Below are 18,658 nucleotides of genomic sequence, written 5' to 3'. Positions count from 1 at the left end.
GTGACCTCACTTGATACACACCTGCAACCCGTTCGCTAGGAATGTGACGAAAGTCATGTATAGTTCTAAATTTTCTAGTAGCCACATTTTAAAAAGTAAAAAGAAACAGGCAAAATTAGTTTTAATATTTCAGTGTCAAAATAGAATCAATATAGAAAAGTTACTGAGATAGTCTATAATCTTTTTTTTTTTTTTTTTTGGTGATGAGTATTTGAAATCCAGTGGGCTAGAAGTATGTCTCAGTTCAGACCAACCGCGTGTCAGTCAGTGCTCAGTAGCCGTGTGTAGGCTGTGCTACATTATTGAACAGCACTGGTCCATGGTATTTTGTTCCTTACCTGCTTTTTCTTTCAACCCTAAGGAGTTATACTTTTATTTCTCTGCAGGGTAATTCCTTTCCATGTGCTTTTGATCCCATTCCCTCCAGTCTTCTCTGGAACCTTCCTCTATGAAAACACTTCTTGCTAATATATTTTAAATTTTTCTTTCTCCACTGGCCTTTATCCACCCACTCTGAACATATTTGGGTCTCCTTCATCCCAGGGAGAAAAAGGTTGCCCCTTGCCTGTCACAGTTTGTCTAGCTCAGCCTCTCTCACTGCCGCACCTTGGAGAGTGGTCTGTGCCTGACGTCTCCTCTCTGTCACTTCCTGTTCCTCCTGTCACCGTTATGTGCACTGACAGAGCTCACCAGTGAGCTTGTAATTGCCTGATTGTTTGGCCTCTCCCTTTTTCTTTCTGCTTGATCTCTGTCATATTTGATATCATGACCATCTTGTTCATAAAGTTCCCCCCACTCCCCAGTCTTCCCTAATGGTGCACTCTTCTGGTCCTCTTGCCTCACTAATCTTTTTCTATCTTTTTATGGCTCCTCTGCCCACTCCTTAAACATCAGAGTTCTCCAGGAATCAAATTTTCAGGCACCTTTCATTCAGTGAGGTCCTGTCTCTTTCTGTGGTTTCAGCAGTCTTCCACACACCAGTTAGTCCCAAAAAATTCTTTTGAGCCATATCATCTCTGTTGATCTCTAGACTCAAATATAGGTGCCTCCTGGGCATCATCACCTAAATGACCTGAGGCACCTGTAATGGGCTTGGTTCCCCAGGAAGCTGACTCTGAGACTGTGAGCAATCCCTGTGTGTGTGTGAGGGAATCGGAAGCGGGTAGAGCAAGCAGGTGAACTGAAATAAATGCAGGTGCAACAGTGACTTAGGGCACCTGCGGGAGCTGCTAACGGGGAGTCTACCCTCAGGGACGGAATGTGACCTTGGGCTCCCCGCGTTCTTGGAGGGAGGGCCTAACCACACACCCACTCCGACTTCAGACCCACACAGACCAAAAGGGAATGAGTTACCACCCGCTCCCTTCAAAACAAATTCGTATTTATTAGTGAGGACACCCACAGTAGAAACCAAATTCTGACCATTCTACCTTCCAGTATCTGTACCTTCTACTACTGCCTTCGTTTAGGGCCCTCGTCATTACCTCACTCTCAACGTCGCAGCAAGTCTTTCACTTCTTTTTTCTCCTAGTTTCTTTCTATTGGAGCATTCTCTCTTGTTGTTAAATTTATGTCCGTTCAAAAGCAATAAAAAGCTGTTTCCCTATTGAAGTATCTCAGCTGTGATTAGCTGGCTTCCCATTGCCCACAACATAAAACCCATATCTAAGCCCAGCATAATCATTCATTCACAGTCTGACCCCAGTCTACCCCTCCTGCTTCATCTTCTCACCACTCATCCAAATCACCTAGTGTTTCAGCCAAACTGAACTCACTCTTCTTTGGAATCTCTTGTTTCACTACTTGGGTTCTTTGGCAGCGCTCTTCCCTCTATGCAAAATGTTGTTTTCTCCGGGCCCGCTTTTCTCTTCTCTTCCATCGATTGTACCCACTGTGATGTCACCTCTGTGCAAGGTCTTGTCAACCAGAATTGATTGTGTCTTCCTTATACCTCCCCTGTTATGTTGCAGTTAACTGTTTAACATGTCTGACTCTCCCTCTGAGCTATAATCCAATTAAAGGTTACAACACTTTTGATCTCTTGTAGAATTAGTCTTACATCTATCTTCAGCCCCGAATACACTACTGATTTCCATAACCATGTGTCTAGCTGCTTCTGGACATCTCCTGAATGTCCCACAATATCCTTAAAATCATTATGTCCAATACCAAACATGCTTATCTTATCTCAGAAGTGCTCTTTTTGCTCCATCTGCTTCAGTTACCATCATTATCTGTTATCTCACTTCCCATGCTGGGAACCCAAAACTCAACCCTCCCCTCTTCCTTCCTGTCACATCAGTCACTAAGTCCTATTGATTCATCTCACTTCCTTTCCCCTCTTCTTTCTTACCACTGTCATACAGGGACCTCATGACCTCCTTAGACTACTGCATTATCACACATGTGAATATAGCATAATCAGATATTCAAAAATTGCATATGCATGTAATTAATAACTGTGCTAAGCATAGTGCTAACTGGATATCAGAAATGAGCAAAACAGACGTTCTGAGCAGCTGCCATAGGTTCTAGTCCAGTCTCTTCTAGGCTAGTCAGTCTACTTATTGTCTGGATTCCTTATATGAAACTCAGATATGATTCATGACTACCTGGCTAAACATCTAAAGAAGACACAGTTTTCTATAAGCTAAGTCCCCACTCCTCCCATGCACGGTCCTCCCATGCAGGCTTGGCTGTGGTTACTACCCTGCTGTACTCGGTGGTCCCCAGGCCATTCCCTGCCGGTTCATAGCCTGCCTTTGCACATGTTCCTTCTTTCAAAGCCCAGCTCAGAGGAGATCAGACAGTTAGAGGAATGGTGGTTCTTTATTCCCGCTTTCATGGAATATACCTGATGCTAGTGCCTTTTAAATCTTGGACAGAGATTTTGATATTATTCTACTAATAGTAAACAGTAGTAGATTTAAAAGAATAGAGTTGTAAATAAATTTGTCATTCTTTCAAATTGTCAGCAAGATAATTTGTTAATGATTCAAAAAATATAAAGCTAATTTCCTTTTTTCCTTTATTTCTCCTTAAAGGATAAGAACTTTGAACTGAACTATATTTGTATCATAGGGTTGAAATACAGATAAAGCTATAAAGAACACATTTAAATTAGAAATTTTTACAAACTGTTTCACTAAAAACAATTTCTAATAAACCATGTTAGGTTGCCCTTTTAGCACTATCTGCCTACTGATACGTATATGTATGTATACACGTGTATATGGTGTGATGCATATTTGTGTATATGTTATGCATGCCTGTGTTTACTATCAGCTTTGCTTATTCCTGCAAAGATGATGTGATACAAGTTTAATCCCCTTGCAGCAGTTCTGGGGATATAACTTCAATTAAATTAGAATTTAGTGTTGTTTCAAAAGGGGTTATAAACAGAGCTTAGAATTATTTCTGGATGTAGTAGGGAATTTTTTCTTTGTTTTTAATGAGAATTACTAAAGTAGAGAAACACACAGTACAATGTAGTAGAAAAAGTAGTAGATTTCCAAGTAGCATACATGAGTTTGTTTAGATTTTGCTGCAAACCACCTATGTGATCTTGAAGAATTCGCTTCACTTCTCTGATCCTTAGTTTTGATATCTGTAAAACAATAATGTCTACCCCACCTCAAAGCAGGTTGAAATAGTGTATGCCACAACCCATTGAAAACTTTAAAACATTGTACAGATTTAAGAGGTTACCATTATTTTACCCAGCTCAAAATTACTTTAAGGGTCACATTTACTAGAGCTAATATGCAAACCCGCCACCTTTTGCTCATAAAAAGCTGTACTTTTGAGTTTACTGGACTAAAACTAGTTTATTTGAAACTTAGTTTTTGAAAAGTAATAAAGACCAGAATAACAAAAATTGTTTTGTTACATTACTTTTCGTATTTACCAATATTTTATCCATTCGTTTCCTTTCAGTCTGCTAATTGCCTTTTTGTCAAAGTGGTTTCTTCACTTTGTCTATGTAATCTGATTTTAGAACCTGTTAATAAACGTGGTACGTTGTCTGCAGAGTCCACTTACGTGTTCATTCTTCTATCACATGCTTTTCTTAAAACTTAGCCAGAATGCTGCTGTTTTTCCAGAGGAAATAAAGGGAAGAAAAATAACACTTTAGGTCAGGTTCCCAAAACTCAAATGAACAGGGGGAGGAAAAAAAGAAAAAGACTTGTCACAAGCTGGTATACACAGAAACCATACAGAGGGATGGAGGTGTGGGTCATGAGAAGAAAGGGTGTCCCAAGGAAGCTGTCAAGAGAGCTTCTGTTCTAGAGACTCCTGGGACTCACAGATGCTAAAAAAGACAAAATCTCCACGCCTGATTTACTTACAGGTAGATGAGGAAAACAGCAAAAGGAAAGTTTCCTCAAAAGTCTCCATATAGGGGCTTCCCTGGTGGCGCAGTGGTTGGGAGTCCGCCTGCCGATGCAGGGGACGTGGGTTCGTGCCCCGGTCCGGGAGAATCCCACATGCCGCGGAGCGGCTGGGCCCGTGAGCCATGGCCGCTGAGCCTGCGTGTCCGGAGCCTGTGCTCCGCAACGGGAGAGGCCACAGCGGTGAGAGGCCCGCGTACCGCAAAAAAAAAAAAAAAAAAAAAAGTCTCCATATAGAGACTTCTCTATAGATTGATAAATGTTGAGAATTCCCAAATTTATATATTCTGCCCAAACCTCGCTCCTCGGCTTCTTTTTTGCTAACTGGATAGCTCCACAGACTCAACATTTCAGCACTGAACTTGCCCCCAAATCTGCTTCTCTTTCCTTGTGTCCCCTCCTGTGGTCTCTATTACTAGCCATCCAGTCCTCGTGCTAAGGACCTACAGGTCCTCAGCTGCTCCCTCTCTTTTATCCTAAATCAGTCAGTTACCCGCATTTTTAGACTCCCATCTCTTCCACTCCCTCCTCATCTAACACCAGTGTAACAGTGATGTGCTTCCTTAATTCCTTGCCTATAATGTTGTCCCCCTAATATCTGTTCTCCAAATATTGCAGTGAACTATTAAAACCTTCCACTGGTTCCCCATTACATACAAAATTTACCCTAATGTGTTACAAAATAATATGTGTTCCACAGTATGTTGATTAAATACCTTCTCCAGTAGGGAGAGAGGGGTGTTTTCCATGATCAAATAAGTTTGGGAAACACCATTTATCTAAAAATAAATAGATTTCTTCACTGTAGAACTTCTGAGAACTATTAAAATTTAATTTGTTAATTACAAGATACCTAAATAAGTACATATGTACAGTGTTTCCCAAACTTACTTGTCCTTGGGACCGTTTCTGGTAAATCATCTCTATGCACCCAGTGTTCTGTGGGTCATGCTTGAAGAAACGCTGTTTCCAGAACAGACTACAAGCTTTATTACTGGGCCCTGCTGCCCTCTCCAGCCTTGTATCCCACCCTTCCTGCCCTCACATTTATGTTCCAGGAACTCAGGACAGCCTGCAGTTGCCTCCTGATACCAGAGTGTTCTCATGCTGGTGATTGTACTGTCCTCTCGTGTGTGAATTATCTCCCTCCCTTCTTTCCCTTTCTTTTTTCCCCACAACTCATTTCTCTTAACTCTTTACTCTGGCTCTTCCTTTAAGATAGAGCTCATGCATTACCCTCTCAAAGAAGCTTTCTCTGACACTCCGGTCTCAAAGGAGTAGATATTTGTCCTCTGTGCTGCTTGAAGGACGCCCGTATGACTTTGCAAAACTAAAATAATAGCACCAAACTCTACTCTTGCCTCTTCTTATTAAATTTAAAGAAGTTTACAGACACATAAATCAAATGCATTACTGCAATTAGAGACCTGAAAAATGATCAGCCCCAGTAAGTTATTGGTATTGTAGAATTTTCTGCATTGATTCAACTGATTGTTATTTGACATGTTTTCAATTCCCCATGATTCCTATAAACTGTTTACTATTTATAAATAGAGTCTTGATTGGATCCAGGTTTGTGTCTTTGGCAAGAGTGTTTCCTGTATAGTACTGGGTAATCCCTGTAGCACCACATCAGGCACACAGTATCTGCTTGTTCCCCCTTCAGAAGAGTCCCCAGAGTTATTAAACTGTGCCAAAATGTGCTCAGATAACCTTTGTTACTTCACTCTAATATGCTGACAGCAATTAAAAGCTTGGGGGGGTGGATATAGATACTCCAAGAGGTAGAGGGAGAATATTCAGGGATCACAGACAGGTACTGCCATACTTGGATGTCTCTTTATATTAACGCTTGAGTGTATGCATAGACTGAGTCAGCTTTCTTTTTTTTTAGTTTTGTTTTTGGTTGCACTGAGTTTCAGTTGCGGCATGCAGGATCTTTGCAGAGGCATGCGGGATCTTTCGTTGCAGTGCACGGGCTTCTAGTTGTGGCACGCGTGTTCAGAGCGCGTGGGCTCTGTAGTTTGCGGTGCATGGGCTTAGTTGCCCCGTGGCATGTGGGATCTTAGTTCCCCAACCAGGGATCGAACCCACATTGGAAGGCGGATTCTTTACCACTGGACCACCAGAGAAGTCCCTGAGTCAGCTTTCTTAACCTCCAGCATCTACCAGAAAGCACAGTTCACTATAATGATCAATTTAGAGATGAACTAAACATAAGCTCTTTGGAGCATGGATAGACAAAGTGAGTTACCACATATAATAAAGTTTGAAAACGAAAACTGTATTAGAAGACAATTTCAGGTATTTTTATAAAAGAGCAATTCACTAAATGTAAAACACAGCACTTTAGTGTTTGGATTTTATCATGTCTACAGAGATTTCACTTACTATACCCTCAGACTGCTGTCATCTTTAGGACTGTTTGCTCAGTGTTTTGTGTGTTTTTGTTACTCCTTCCTCCCTGTCTTTGAACTATCACTTACTGATGCTCTAAAATGTGTCTCTATATGGTAAATAACTGCCTTAGTCCTAATGTGCTCTTTGGAATTTGCTGTGGCCTCAGAATGAAAACATCTAAGTTTTCTGGAATGCTCTGCTTTGTTTCAAAGAGTTGAAATTGATAAGTAACAACCAGTTGTGTAATTGTTACTATATTATTTAATTCAAAGAACATTAGAATTTATGTTTTCATTAAGTTATACACTAAAAAGTTTTAATTTTATAGGAATAGCTGATTACTGTAAATAAAATCTAATGTTTTCAACCTTTTTTTTTAAATTAGATTACACCACCACCTTCCCTGTCAGATCCACTTAAAGAGCTTTTTCGACAACAGGAAGTTGTAAGGATGAAACTTCGTTTGCAACACAGTATTGAAAGGGTAAGAAATATTTAAATTTACATTTATGTCAGAAATAACTATTTTAACAATAGATTATAATTGCCTACAGTTTTTTATTAGTGACTCTTCCTTATTTAAAGCCATTTTGGGAAATGGTTTGATTTTATCTTGTGCTCATGCAATAAGATGGAGAATTTTTAAGCCTGATTTAGGATAGCTACTCCCATGTTACAATTCATGTTCAGTATATATTTGATATATTGATATAAGAATCTCTAATAATTCCTTATCGTTTGCCAAATTTGCAGAACTGTAGCAGTGCATTCCTATTTGGACATTTGGATTTCCAAGCTTTGGAATTGTTGCTTGGTACCAGCTACTGTAGTACAGACTCTTACCAAGGTTGTGCTCATTGGCCCTTTTAGGTTCTGCTTTAGTATTCCAGTTTCTGGTGGTTAGTTTTGGCATGAAATGACAGGGGGAAAAACCTATCTAATTATTTATAGAAATCATCAAAGTAACTTGGATTGACAAAAATAATAACACCTTAATTTTTTGTGGGAGGGTCAGGGACTTTCTGAAAATGTGATGTAAGCTATGATCTTTCTTTACAGACATACACACATATTCTTATACAAGCAAAACCTTGTATGCAATTGCTTCATACATGATTGATTTCCTAGGGTAGAGGTTCTTAACCTTTTTTGTGCCATGGATTCCTGTAACAACCTGGTAAATATAAAACCTTTCCTCAGAATAATGTTTTTAAATGAAGAAAATTAATTTATAGCATTACAGAGAGAAAAGCAATAAAAAAAAGAAGCACTGAAAGAGAACTTACAACATTGTGCATGACCCACGTCAGTGCGATTTGTTAGCAGTAAGAAATTAGGTCATATAACCCACATCAATAGCTGTTTCAGCCATCAGGCATGTGTGAAGTCACCTGGTATATATTCATCTATGCATCTAACCATGTTACAAAAGCAGTGCTGCCTTACAGACAGTTTAGAATTCTCGTTTGAACTGTGTAATTTGCAGAACTTTAATAGTGAAAATGACTCACATCCTTCCACTTATCCACCAGCAAACAATTTAGAATTACAGAAAACTAGAAAGCAGCTTAGAAGTCTGACCAGTGTGAGAACAAATAACTCTGCCATTTGGTTCTACAGTGGGAAGAACTGGTTGGTAGTTGGCCAGCTGTGTCGTGTAGCACAGGTGTCTACATGGAAGAGCTGCCATCACATGTCATACAGTAGCAGGTCTAATGACTATTGGAATTTCAAAGAAGAAATTAGTATAAAAACTTGGGGGGTGGGCTTCCCTGGTGGCGCAGTGGTTGAGAGTCCGCCTGCCGATGCAGGGGATGCGGGTTCGTGCCCCGGTCCGGGAGGATCCCACATGCCGCGGAGCGGCTGGGCCCGTGAGCCATGGCCGCTGAGCCTGCGCATACGGAGCCTGTGCTCTGCAACGGGAGTGGCCACAACAGTGAGAGGCCCGCGTACCGCAAAAAAAAAAAAAAAAAAAAAACTTGGGGGCAATACTTGCAACAACTATAACAGGAATTGAAAATAGTTGTGATTTCTCTGGATGACAAAGTTGCAAATACTTCTGACATCACTGTGGTTTGTGGCCTACATTGATAATTGAAAGAAATGCCAGTTGGAGGTGAGCAAAAATAAAGACGTAATTTTTCAGGTTCACAGATGATGTTCCCCTCATTCTGTCCAGAGGCTTCTTAGGAGTACATGGACCAAAGGCTAAGAACCTCTGTTCTGAGGGCATTTTTCCCATAGAATATGATAACATTTGAATACTGTGCTAAATGAATGAACAAATCTTGCAACCAGAGCCCCTGGCCCTTTACCTGCCTCCCCAAGAGCCCCTGACTTCAGAGCCACCTCGTATCCTACCTGCCTCCCCAGGAACTAAGAGGAAGGCAGTACTTTGGGAGAGGCATAGCCCATTCTCAGAAGACATTGTTTGAGAGGCTCTGCTCTAGAAGTTCAAAGACACAGCATTAAGAATGATGATCTGAAGTGGAATATGTAGGCTATCAGTTAAGCCACATGTCTCTGTTAATTATCTTAGGGGAGGGGGTCTGACTTAAAAAATGTATTTCTGGGACTTCCCTGGTGGCGCAGTGGTTAAGAATCCACCTGCTAATGCAGGGGACACGGGTTTGATCCCTGGTCTGGGAAGATCCCACATGCCTCAGAGCAACTAAGCCCATGTGCCACAACAACTGAGCCTGCACTCTAGAGCCTGCGAGTCACAACTACTGAGCCCGTATGCCACAACTACTGAAGCCCGTGCTCCTAGAGCCCATGCTCCACAACAAGAGAAGCCACCACAGTGAGAAGCCCACGCAGTGCAACGAAGAGTAGCCCCCAGTCACCGCAACTAGAGAAAGCCCACGCACAGCAACAAAGACCCAACGCAGCCAAAAATAAATAAATAAACTAAATGGATTTTTTTTTAATGTATTTCTTTCTTGTATGGTGAAAAAGATTTTTGGTTATTGCTCTTTATCACTGCAGGACTACAACCAACTTTTTTTGGGGGGGGGTGCTGTGTTGTTGGGTCTTTGTTGCTGTGCACAGGCTTTCTCTAGTTGCAGTGAGCAGGGGCTACTCTTCATTGTGGTGTGCGGGCTTCTCATTGCGGTGGCTTCTCTTATTGCAGAGCACGGGCTCTAGGCATGCAGGCGCGCGGGCTTCAGTAGTTGTGGCACGTGGGCTCAGTAGTTGTGGCATGCAGGCTCAGTAGTTGTGGCACCCGGGCTTAGTTGCTCCACGGCATGTGGGATCTTCCTAGACCAGGGCTCGAACGTGTGTCCCCTGCATTGGCAGGTGGATCCTTAACCACTGTGCCACCAGGGAAGTCCTCAGCCAACTTTTTAGAAAGTATTTTTTCTTCTAGCTATTTTTTCTTAGTATCTGACCACGTGTTTGGATATTTATCACTTAAAGTCCCACCTTAAATTTGCACTTAAATTCATAAATTATAAGTATTGGACTTAACTCTTCTCTTTTGAGTGTCATTTATCACATAACAGTTTATAGCAGATTAAATAGGACTGTCTCTTTAGCTTTTCACTAAATTATAAATACAGAAAAACTCTACAGTAATGCATATTTGGATATAATGTGGCCTGCATTCTCCAATGGGGGCAGGATAAATTTCTTGTCAGTTGAGGGGTGAATAGACAACATGGTGGGGACGAGACCAGCCACATGTTTAGTCTTCTCCCAGCCCAGCCTTCCAGACAGGCCAAGGTCTGCAGCTGGACCTCAGGAATTCCCATCTGCTAAATGCAGAGGATTGCCTAGATTGGCATTAACCTTACAAAAGAGTGACTGTGTATTACATAAGTGGAAGTTTTGGATCCCACTTAACACATTAAGGCAGGATTGTACTGTGCTTGTCAGAGGTTTACAAGTACAGTTGACTCTTGCACAACATGAGGGTTAGGGGCACCAACCCCCCGCATAGTCAAAAATTAACTTATAACTTTAGAATCAGCCCTCCGTATCCACATTTCTGCATCCATGGATTCAGCCAGCCGTGGATTGTGTAGGACTGTCATACGTATTTGAAAAATACCCATGTATAAGTGGACCTGCTCGGTTCAAACCCACGTTGTTCAAGGGTCAACTGTAGTTAGCATTAGTGTACAGTGTGTTTGTTGCTATGAAATATTCATTATAAAAGAGAAGCTGCCACCACAATGGTGTATCACGTCAGAACAGTTAGTATGGATATAATAAAAACGACAGACAATAACATATATGGGCAAGGGTGTGAAAACACTGGAACCCCATACATTGCTGGGGAGAACATAAAATGATACAATTGCTGTCGAAAACATTTTGGCAGTTCGTCAGCAAGTTAAGCATAAAACTACCATTATAATCCAGCAGTCCCACTCCTAGTTATTTACCCAGGAGAAATAAACATATACATTCAAACAAAAATTGAGCATGAGTGTTCATAGCAACTTCATTCATGATAGCCCAAAGGAAGAAACAGCCCAAAAGACCATCAACTGATGAATGGATAAAGAAAATGTGGTAAAAAGGAATGAGGTACTGATACACGCTACAATACAGATGAACCTTGAAGACACGTGATGTGAAAGAAGCCAGTCACAAAAGACCAAGTTACCATGTGATTCCATCTGTATGAAATGTTCATAAGTAAATCCATAGAAACAGAAAGTAGAGTCGCTGTTGTCAGGGGAAGTAGGGGAATGCAGAGTGACTGCTGATGGGCATGGGGTTTCTTCTTGGGGTGATGAAAATGTTCTGGAATTAGTGGTGATGGTTGAACATCTTGGTGAATTTAGTTGGCCCTCCATATCTGCAGGTTCCGCATCCATGGATTCAACTAACCACGGATCAGAATACTCAAGAAACAATATCCCAGAAAGTTCCAAAAAGAGAAACTTGAATTTGCCACACGCTGGCAAATTTGCACAGCATTTACATTGTATTAGGTATCATAAGTAATCTAGAGATGATTTAAAGTATACGGGAGTATGTGTGTAGGTTATATGCATATATTATGCCATTTTATATAAGGGACTTGAGCATCCATGGATTTTGGTATCTGGGGGGGTCCTGGAACCAATCCCCCGCAGATACCAAGGGACAACTGTATACTAAAAGCCATCATTGTACATTTTAAGATGATTTTTGAAAAGAGACTGCTGGTTTTGGAAAGGAAATTTGCTTATACTTTTGGAACTCTTGGAGTTCTCAAATTTCTCAAGCTTACTGTGAAAGAAAAACTGCTCTGAGATTGAAGTTCTTTAGCACTTCAAGTGATTTTATTTTATTTATTTATTTTCTTAAATTTATTTATTTATTTTTATTTTTGGCTATGTTGGGCCTTTGTTGCTGTGCACGGGCTTCTCTAGTTGCGATGAGCGGGGGCTACTCTTCGTTGCGGTGTGCAGGCTTCTCATTGGGTGGCCTCTCTTGCTGCAGAGCACGGGCTCCAGGCGCGCAGGCTTCAGTAGTTGTGGCACTCGGGCTCAGCAGTTGTGGCTCGCGGGCTCCAGAGCACAGGCTCAGCAGTTGTGGCGCATGGGCTTGGTTGCTCTGCAGCATGTGGGATCCTCCCACAGCAGGGCTCGAACCCGTGTCCCCTGCGTTGGCAGGCGGATTCCTAACTACTGCACCACCAGGGAAGCCCTAAGTGATTTTATTTTTATTTGAAGAACAAGTGGTTGAAGAATTGTTGTTGTTTTTTTAATTCTTTGTTCAACTAGGAAAAACTCATTGTATCCAATGAACAGGAAGTTCTTCGGGTTCATTACAGAGCTGCAAGAACACTGGCAAATCAGACACTGCCATTCAGCGCATGCACTGTTCTCCTGGATGCAGAAGTGTACAGCGTGCCACTGGACGCCCAGGTAAAGGACTAGCCATGGCCTTTAGTGCTCTTAGGATAGCAGGCACCTTTGGTAATCTGGGTCCTCAGAAGAAACATGAATTCAACAATCAGTAAAGCTCAAAGGAGAGAACAACTCTTTCACCCTAAAGTGCTTTTTATAGATAACTTGTAAGTTGCTTCTAAAGTGGAAGCTGCTGGAAGCTAGAAAGGGCGACAGGTGGAGCCCAGGTCGTGATAGTGCTGAGAGAGGGCCAGGCTTTGTTTGGATCTTAGATGTTGTTGGGATAAATTAACACAACTGTAGAAAACTGTAGCTACGGCTTGAAAAGAGTTTACTGCCACATATAAATTACGTGAATTCAGAACTAGACATCAGTTGTCAGAATTTTTTTGTGCTTCATAAACCAGAATGAAATTCTTTGGTCATAAGAGAGAATATAAAAGTATAAACACAGACAGTGAAGGATTATCACCAAAAAAGACTAGAAAATACTGTTTTAAATCAGACAAACTATAGAGACACAAAGTATATGCATTATATTACAGAGAAAGTTACTTAGTTCTCTCTGGACTTTATTTTTCTCACCTGAAAAAAAAAGGGGGGGGAGCCCCAGATGGGTTATAAAGAGAATTTCTGAAAAGAAGTGAATTTTCCCAGTAAACCCTCAGAATGATCCCCAAATCAGAGACTAAAAAGGATCAGGCCACAAGCCACCTAATAGTTGAAGGGCAGAAGAACTTAGTCATCGTCTTGAGGATGACTGTGGGCCTGTTACCCACCCTTGTACGGCTGGCTTTACAGTTGGTAGACGGTCTCTCCACTGAGGAGCAGGCTTGTTCAGGTGAGCATAGCTGCTGAGGGACTAAGAACAAGTCTGCTTCCTTGGGTAGGGGCTTGGGCCATCCTTTAGCCATTCTCATATCAGACCTCTTCCTTTGCAAAATAAACTTGTAATAATAAAAAAGGTTCAATAATAAAATTTAAAATAGTCAAAAGGTCTTACCTGAAGACCAAGGAGGAAGTGGTAACAGCTAAGAATGTGAGTAGTGTGATTGTGTTGCCTGGATGCCACCTCGATGGTGCTGGTGGTCAGAGCTTTGGCAGCAGTAACGGCAGCAGTTGTTTGTCAGACCCAGTGCTTCCCATTGCCCAAGCGTTAGAACAAGGGCTTAGTGACTCTCACTTCTCAAACAAGATTAAAAGAGGTGCTTTTAAAGTGAGAGAGAGGCATGGACATATATACACTACCAAATGTAAGGTAGATAGCTAGTGGGAAGCAGCCGCATAGCACAGGGAGATCAGCTCCGTGCTTTGTGACCGCCTGGAGGGGTGGGATAGGGAGGGTGGGAGGAAGGGAGACGCAAGAGGGAAGAGATATGGGAACATATGTATATGTATAACTGATTCACTTTGTTATAAAGCAGAAACTAACACACCATTTTAAAGCAATTATACTCCAATAAAGATGTTTAAAAAAAAAAGAGGTGCTTTTACCCGATTTCACAGAATAGAAAATTGAAAGAGTATGTAATTAGTTCGAGGTTACACAGTAAGATACAAAGCTGACGTTTGAATATAGCCTATCTTAAAAGAATACCAAAACTGGTATTCTTAAGAGTTGGTATAGAATTTCTTTGTGAGCACTCCAAAGGACTGGTCTTGGAAGAAATGTCAGCCCCAAAGGCCTGTCTCCCAGCTTAACATTTTTTTCTCCCTACATGTGGTAAACGATAACATTAAAATTAATTTCATAACCAATTATGCTTTGATAAGAGGTCACAGGCATGTAATACTTCATATGACATGCCTTTCTGAGACATTTTTGACACAGATTGGTAGGATTCTGTTTAATTAATAACTAAACCCAGCATCCTAATAATTCTAATAACTAATCTCAGTATGGAAATACTTTATCAGATTTTTTAAATATTCAGATTATGTTATCTTTCTTTGAAATATACTTTTCATCATTCCTTTAAAAGTAGAATATACCATAAAAAGATAAAATGGCATATAGATTTTAAAGTAGGTTATTTTATTTTATAATATCCAACAATTTTAATGTTTTCTTTCAGTCTGATGACAGTAAAACTTCTGTGAGGGATCGTTTTAATGCAAGACAATTCATGTCTTGGTTACAAGATGTGGACGATAAATTTGACAAATTAAAGGTATGTATATTTAGAAGTTCACTTTAACTGGATACTTCCCCTTCATAAACAGAAACTGTAGCTGTGTTAGAGAGGAGTGGTTAGGAAAGGAAAGACTGGTTAGTGGTGAATCCTCATGCGGTCGCACTTTGGAAGATAAAGGAAGATAAAGACCCCCCATTTTTTCAGGTCCAGTTTCATATACATGGTGCAGCTACCACAGAAAAAGTGGTTTCTAATGGAGATCTTCATATTTGTTATCCAGTGTATGAGTCTGATTATAGTTCCAACATGTGAAAGAGGGGAGAACAAGAAGAGAAGAAATGTATTTTGCAAGTAATCTGTAAAGAAAATTATTTGGTTTGAATCATTTCAAAAATCACTTTTCCTTAGATTTTCTTGATTCTTCTGATAATTTGAAATTTTATTGCTTGAAAGAACAGTTTCAAATTAAAGTCTGTTAGATGAGTGTGAAGTTGTGGGTCTATAAGTATTTGGCATATGGATACAGACAGGGTAAACCAGAAATGGACGTGTAACTCAGAAGCTTCACATACCCTAGTATATCGATCTTATACGCTAAAGAAACGATGCATGAGATTAATTTTTAAACAAAGCAATTGTAATAAATAATCAATGAATTCTTCTCTTCTTTTAAATAGACCTGTCTTTTAATGAGGCAACAACATGAAGCTGCAGCTTTAAATGCCGTCCAGAGGTTAGAATGGCAGCTCAAACTCCAGGAACTTGATCCTGCCACCTATAAATCTATCAGCATTTATGAAATTCAGGAGTTTTACGTTCCCCTTGTTGATGTGAATGATGACTTTGAATTGACTCCTATATAGCAGCCGTGACTTCCTGGTGGTGGTGTTTTAAATGAATGAGGCTTAAGAGTATTATACTATGGAATACTGCCTTTTGACAAAAATATGATATTATGCCTTCACAGCTATTAGTAAAGTTCAGCTAAAGTTGGTGATGTAGTAAACACTGTCATTTTATTAAAAATGAAAAGAATTATTTTGGATCTTAGATCCAAGCAGTTTCTAACTGAAAACTACTATTTATATTGGTGAAAGGTGACTATCGCATTGGAGCACGTTGGCAGACAAGGTAGATGTTTAGGGAGCTGAGGATCTGCTAATGGCGCTGGAAGCTGTTAGTGCTCCATGTACGAGGTGACCACGGGTGTGGAGGTTCTGTCAAGTTCTACTAAAACAGATCAGCAAACTAAAAGGCTCAATTCCTACCAAATAGTTTCTAATGTGGAAGGAAACCTTGGCACAAAATTTCTTCAGTTTATTATATCTGTAAGTTAATTGTACAGCTTTCTTTTTGAAAGTTTTAATATTGTCTTCCTTTTTAATAACTTATTTTATACATATTGTGCAGATGTAAATCTTGTAATTAATGGTCAAAATGTATACAAAGGGATTGGTAGTCAAAACATATACAAAGAAACAATTGTACAACTGTTTTGTCTAATGTTTAAGGACCAAAGTTGTAGTTTGTGTGGTATGGGGTGTAGTGGTAGTGTGTTGAGGTAGCAGGACTTTTAACTAAGGCATGCGTGTCTGAGTTAGCTTGTTTCCATCACAGAACTGCAGAGACTGTGACTTAGCCATACTGCATGCTTCCTATAATTTAATTCTCTCCATAGCAATGCCTGACGGTAGTGTAAGGTGTTTCATACCAGTCTCCCAGGATAGTACCTATGACTTACTATGTTGGACATTTTATTTAGAATTAGTCATGCAAAGAAACAGCTCTGTTTTCATCTCACAATAGAGCCTGTTCTCCTCTTCCCCAAAAAAATGCCTTTGAATGAAAATTCTGAAATTGTAAATGTCTATTTTAATACTCAAATATGAAAGAATCTGTGAATATATGTAAATATGTTTAATAAATTTTATTGGTCATGTTAAATCATGTAAAACTTTTTTACATTGCTTAAATATAATGTTCTAAGCTTAATAACCTTTGCACTTTTAAAATAACAACTGAGTACTCAAAAAAGAGATATTTGGTAGTCAAAATAGGTAAAAGAAATGGGCATATTCTGATCGATTTCTGCAATGTTTATGAAATATTGATTAATATGTTGTATTTCTTCCTTGTATCAAGATGCAAAACATATAATTTTCAAAATTTTATAATTAAAATAAGATTTGGTATGCTGTTTTTAATAAAATAATTAGCAATATACTTAGAAAAAGTCCAGTTTCTCCTGTAACATGATGTAAATTAAATATTCAGGAATATTTCAGATCTGAAACCTGCTGTTAAACTTACTAAACATTTTTGGAAAGAAGATAGGTTATATGTAAAATTTATCATAAGTATATGAGATAAAATTTACAGAACTTTCCACAATACTTTCTTGAATTATAAAATAATACTGGGTGTTTTTTATTCTGATAGAGAAAAGTGAAAAGAATATAGGAGGAATAAAGTGATTTAAATTCAGCTTGCAAGTTGGAAGTCCCAGCTAGTGGGAAATAATGTAAAATTGAAGTTTTTGAGTGCAAAGGTATATATTAAGCTTAGGGATTTTTGAATTTTTACATCAGTTTATATTTTAATTGATACTGTACTTGGCATGCGCAATAAAGCAGCACGTGTGAAAAATACACAGTGCAAGGACTTTATTATAAAGATTGGATGTAGTAGTCTTTAGAAATTTAGATGAAAGATTTTGGCCTTTTTTATTGGATAAATGGGGCCAAGAAAGGCAGGGTAGATTTTGAAGCACTGGTTTTGTTGAAGTTAAGTTTATTAAGGCTGGGAACATTAAAAACTAATTTATAAAAGCAATACTTTTTAATATGAAAAACTTAATGCAAATTTTGTTTATACTTTTTCCTAAAAATAAAAAAACAGATTATTGAGCATTGAAATCATAGAAAATATGAGAAGGTTAAGTTTATACAGCATTTTGTTCTGTTGGTTCAACCAGAGAAGGGGGGTGGAAAAAAAAGCACTGTTTGGCCAAACAGAACAAGCTGCAGAAGAGAAAAACCAAGCAAGCAGAAATCTGGCATATTTTAGTCATCCCAGTTTTTCAGTACTAACCACAGTTCTCACCCTCTTCAGTGGTACCTCAAGTTGCTGGAGCCTGTCTGCCATGATACTGCTTCTGCAGATTCCCTTTGTAAAGTGACTCATTCGAAGCTAATCGGGATAGCTTAAAAAAAAAAAAAAGTGAATGCCTTCTCCATGGGAATTTATACTATAAGTAAGTTAAGGGCTCTTGATATTAAAGATTATTCTGAAGCTCTAAAATGCTAGGAAAAACTTGGAATGGGGTATATGCCTAAAAAGATATAGGATTCTGAAAGAGAAATAAAGGATGGTTAGTTTAATCAGTGATTTTTTTTTAACTATTCAAATATCATGAACAAGATACTAAATTGTACCTAAGGATTTGTATTTCTTTAAATCTTGTTCTAAATCATATCTGTTTAATAAATGACTAGATATTTGTGCATGTTATTTAATAAAGAGTTATATTTTTATAGAAAAAATAAGAGTGAAATGTGTTAAGTGTTTTTTTTTTGTTTTCCACTCCCACGTGACTCCAAGCCCAACACCAGTGTTTACTTGGGCAGCAGGCAAAATTGCAAAATACTCATTTTGGGGAAACAACCTCTGAAGAATTAGCCTTTTGAGCTCAAGTCTATTCAGGAATGAGGTCTCGAAAATGAATTTTAATTATTAGACATGCTGCAGACTTAACTATAAAAATCTCAAACAGGGCTTCCCTGGTGGCACAGTGGTTGAGAGTCCGCCTGCCGATGCAGGGGACACGGGTTCGTGCCCCGGTCCGGGAAGATCCCACATGCCGCAGAGCGGCTAGGCCCGTGAG

General features: G+C 39.5%; 1 protein-coding gene across 4 annotated transcripts in view; it reads left to right on the top strand.

The window, feature by feature from the left end:
• The window catches only part of ANKRD12 (ankyrin repeat domain 12), a 109,917-nt gene extending 91,681 nt beyond the window's left edge, over positions 1-18,236 (top strand). For 3 of the 4 annotated variants that reach the window (XM_060118423.1, XM_060118426.1, XM_060118422.1), the window contains 4 exons: positions 7,177-7,275; positions 12,515-12,658; positions 14,716-14,811; positions 15,453-18,236. In XM_060118423.1, the coding sequence (XP_059974406.1) occupies positions 7,177-7,275; positions 12,515-12,658; positions 14,716-14,811; positions 15,453-15,638 (525 nt within the window). In that variant the 3' untranslated portion in view covers positions 15,639-18,236. The remainder of the gene's footprint in view (positions 1-7,176; positions 7,276-12,514; positions 12,659-14,715; positions 14,812-15,452) is intronic. The other variant, XM_060118424.1, reaches the window with a different exon arrangement.
• The last annotated feature ends 422 nt before the right edge of the window (positions 18,237-18,658 follow it).

This window comes from Mesoplodon densirostris, chromosome 15, assembly GCF_025265405.1.
Source record: "Mesoplodon densirostris isolate mMesDen1 chromosome 15, mMesDen1 primary haplotype, whole genome shotgun sequence".
NCBI lineage: Eukaryota > Metazoa > Chordata > Mammalia > Artiodactyla > Ziphiidae > Mesoplodon > Mesoplodon densirostris.
Note: the sequence above shows the minus strand (reverse complement) of the source record. Positions and strands in the feature narration are given on the sequence as shown.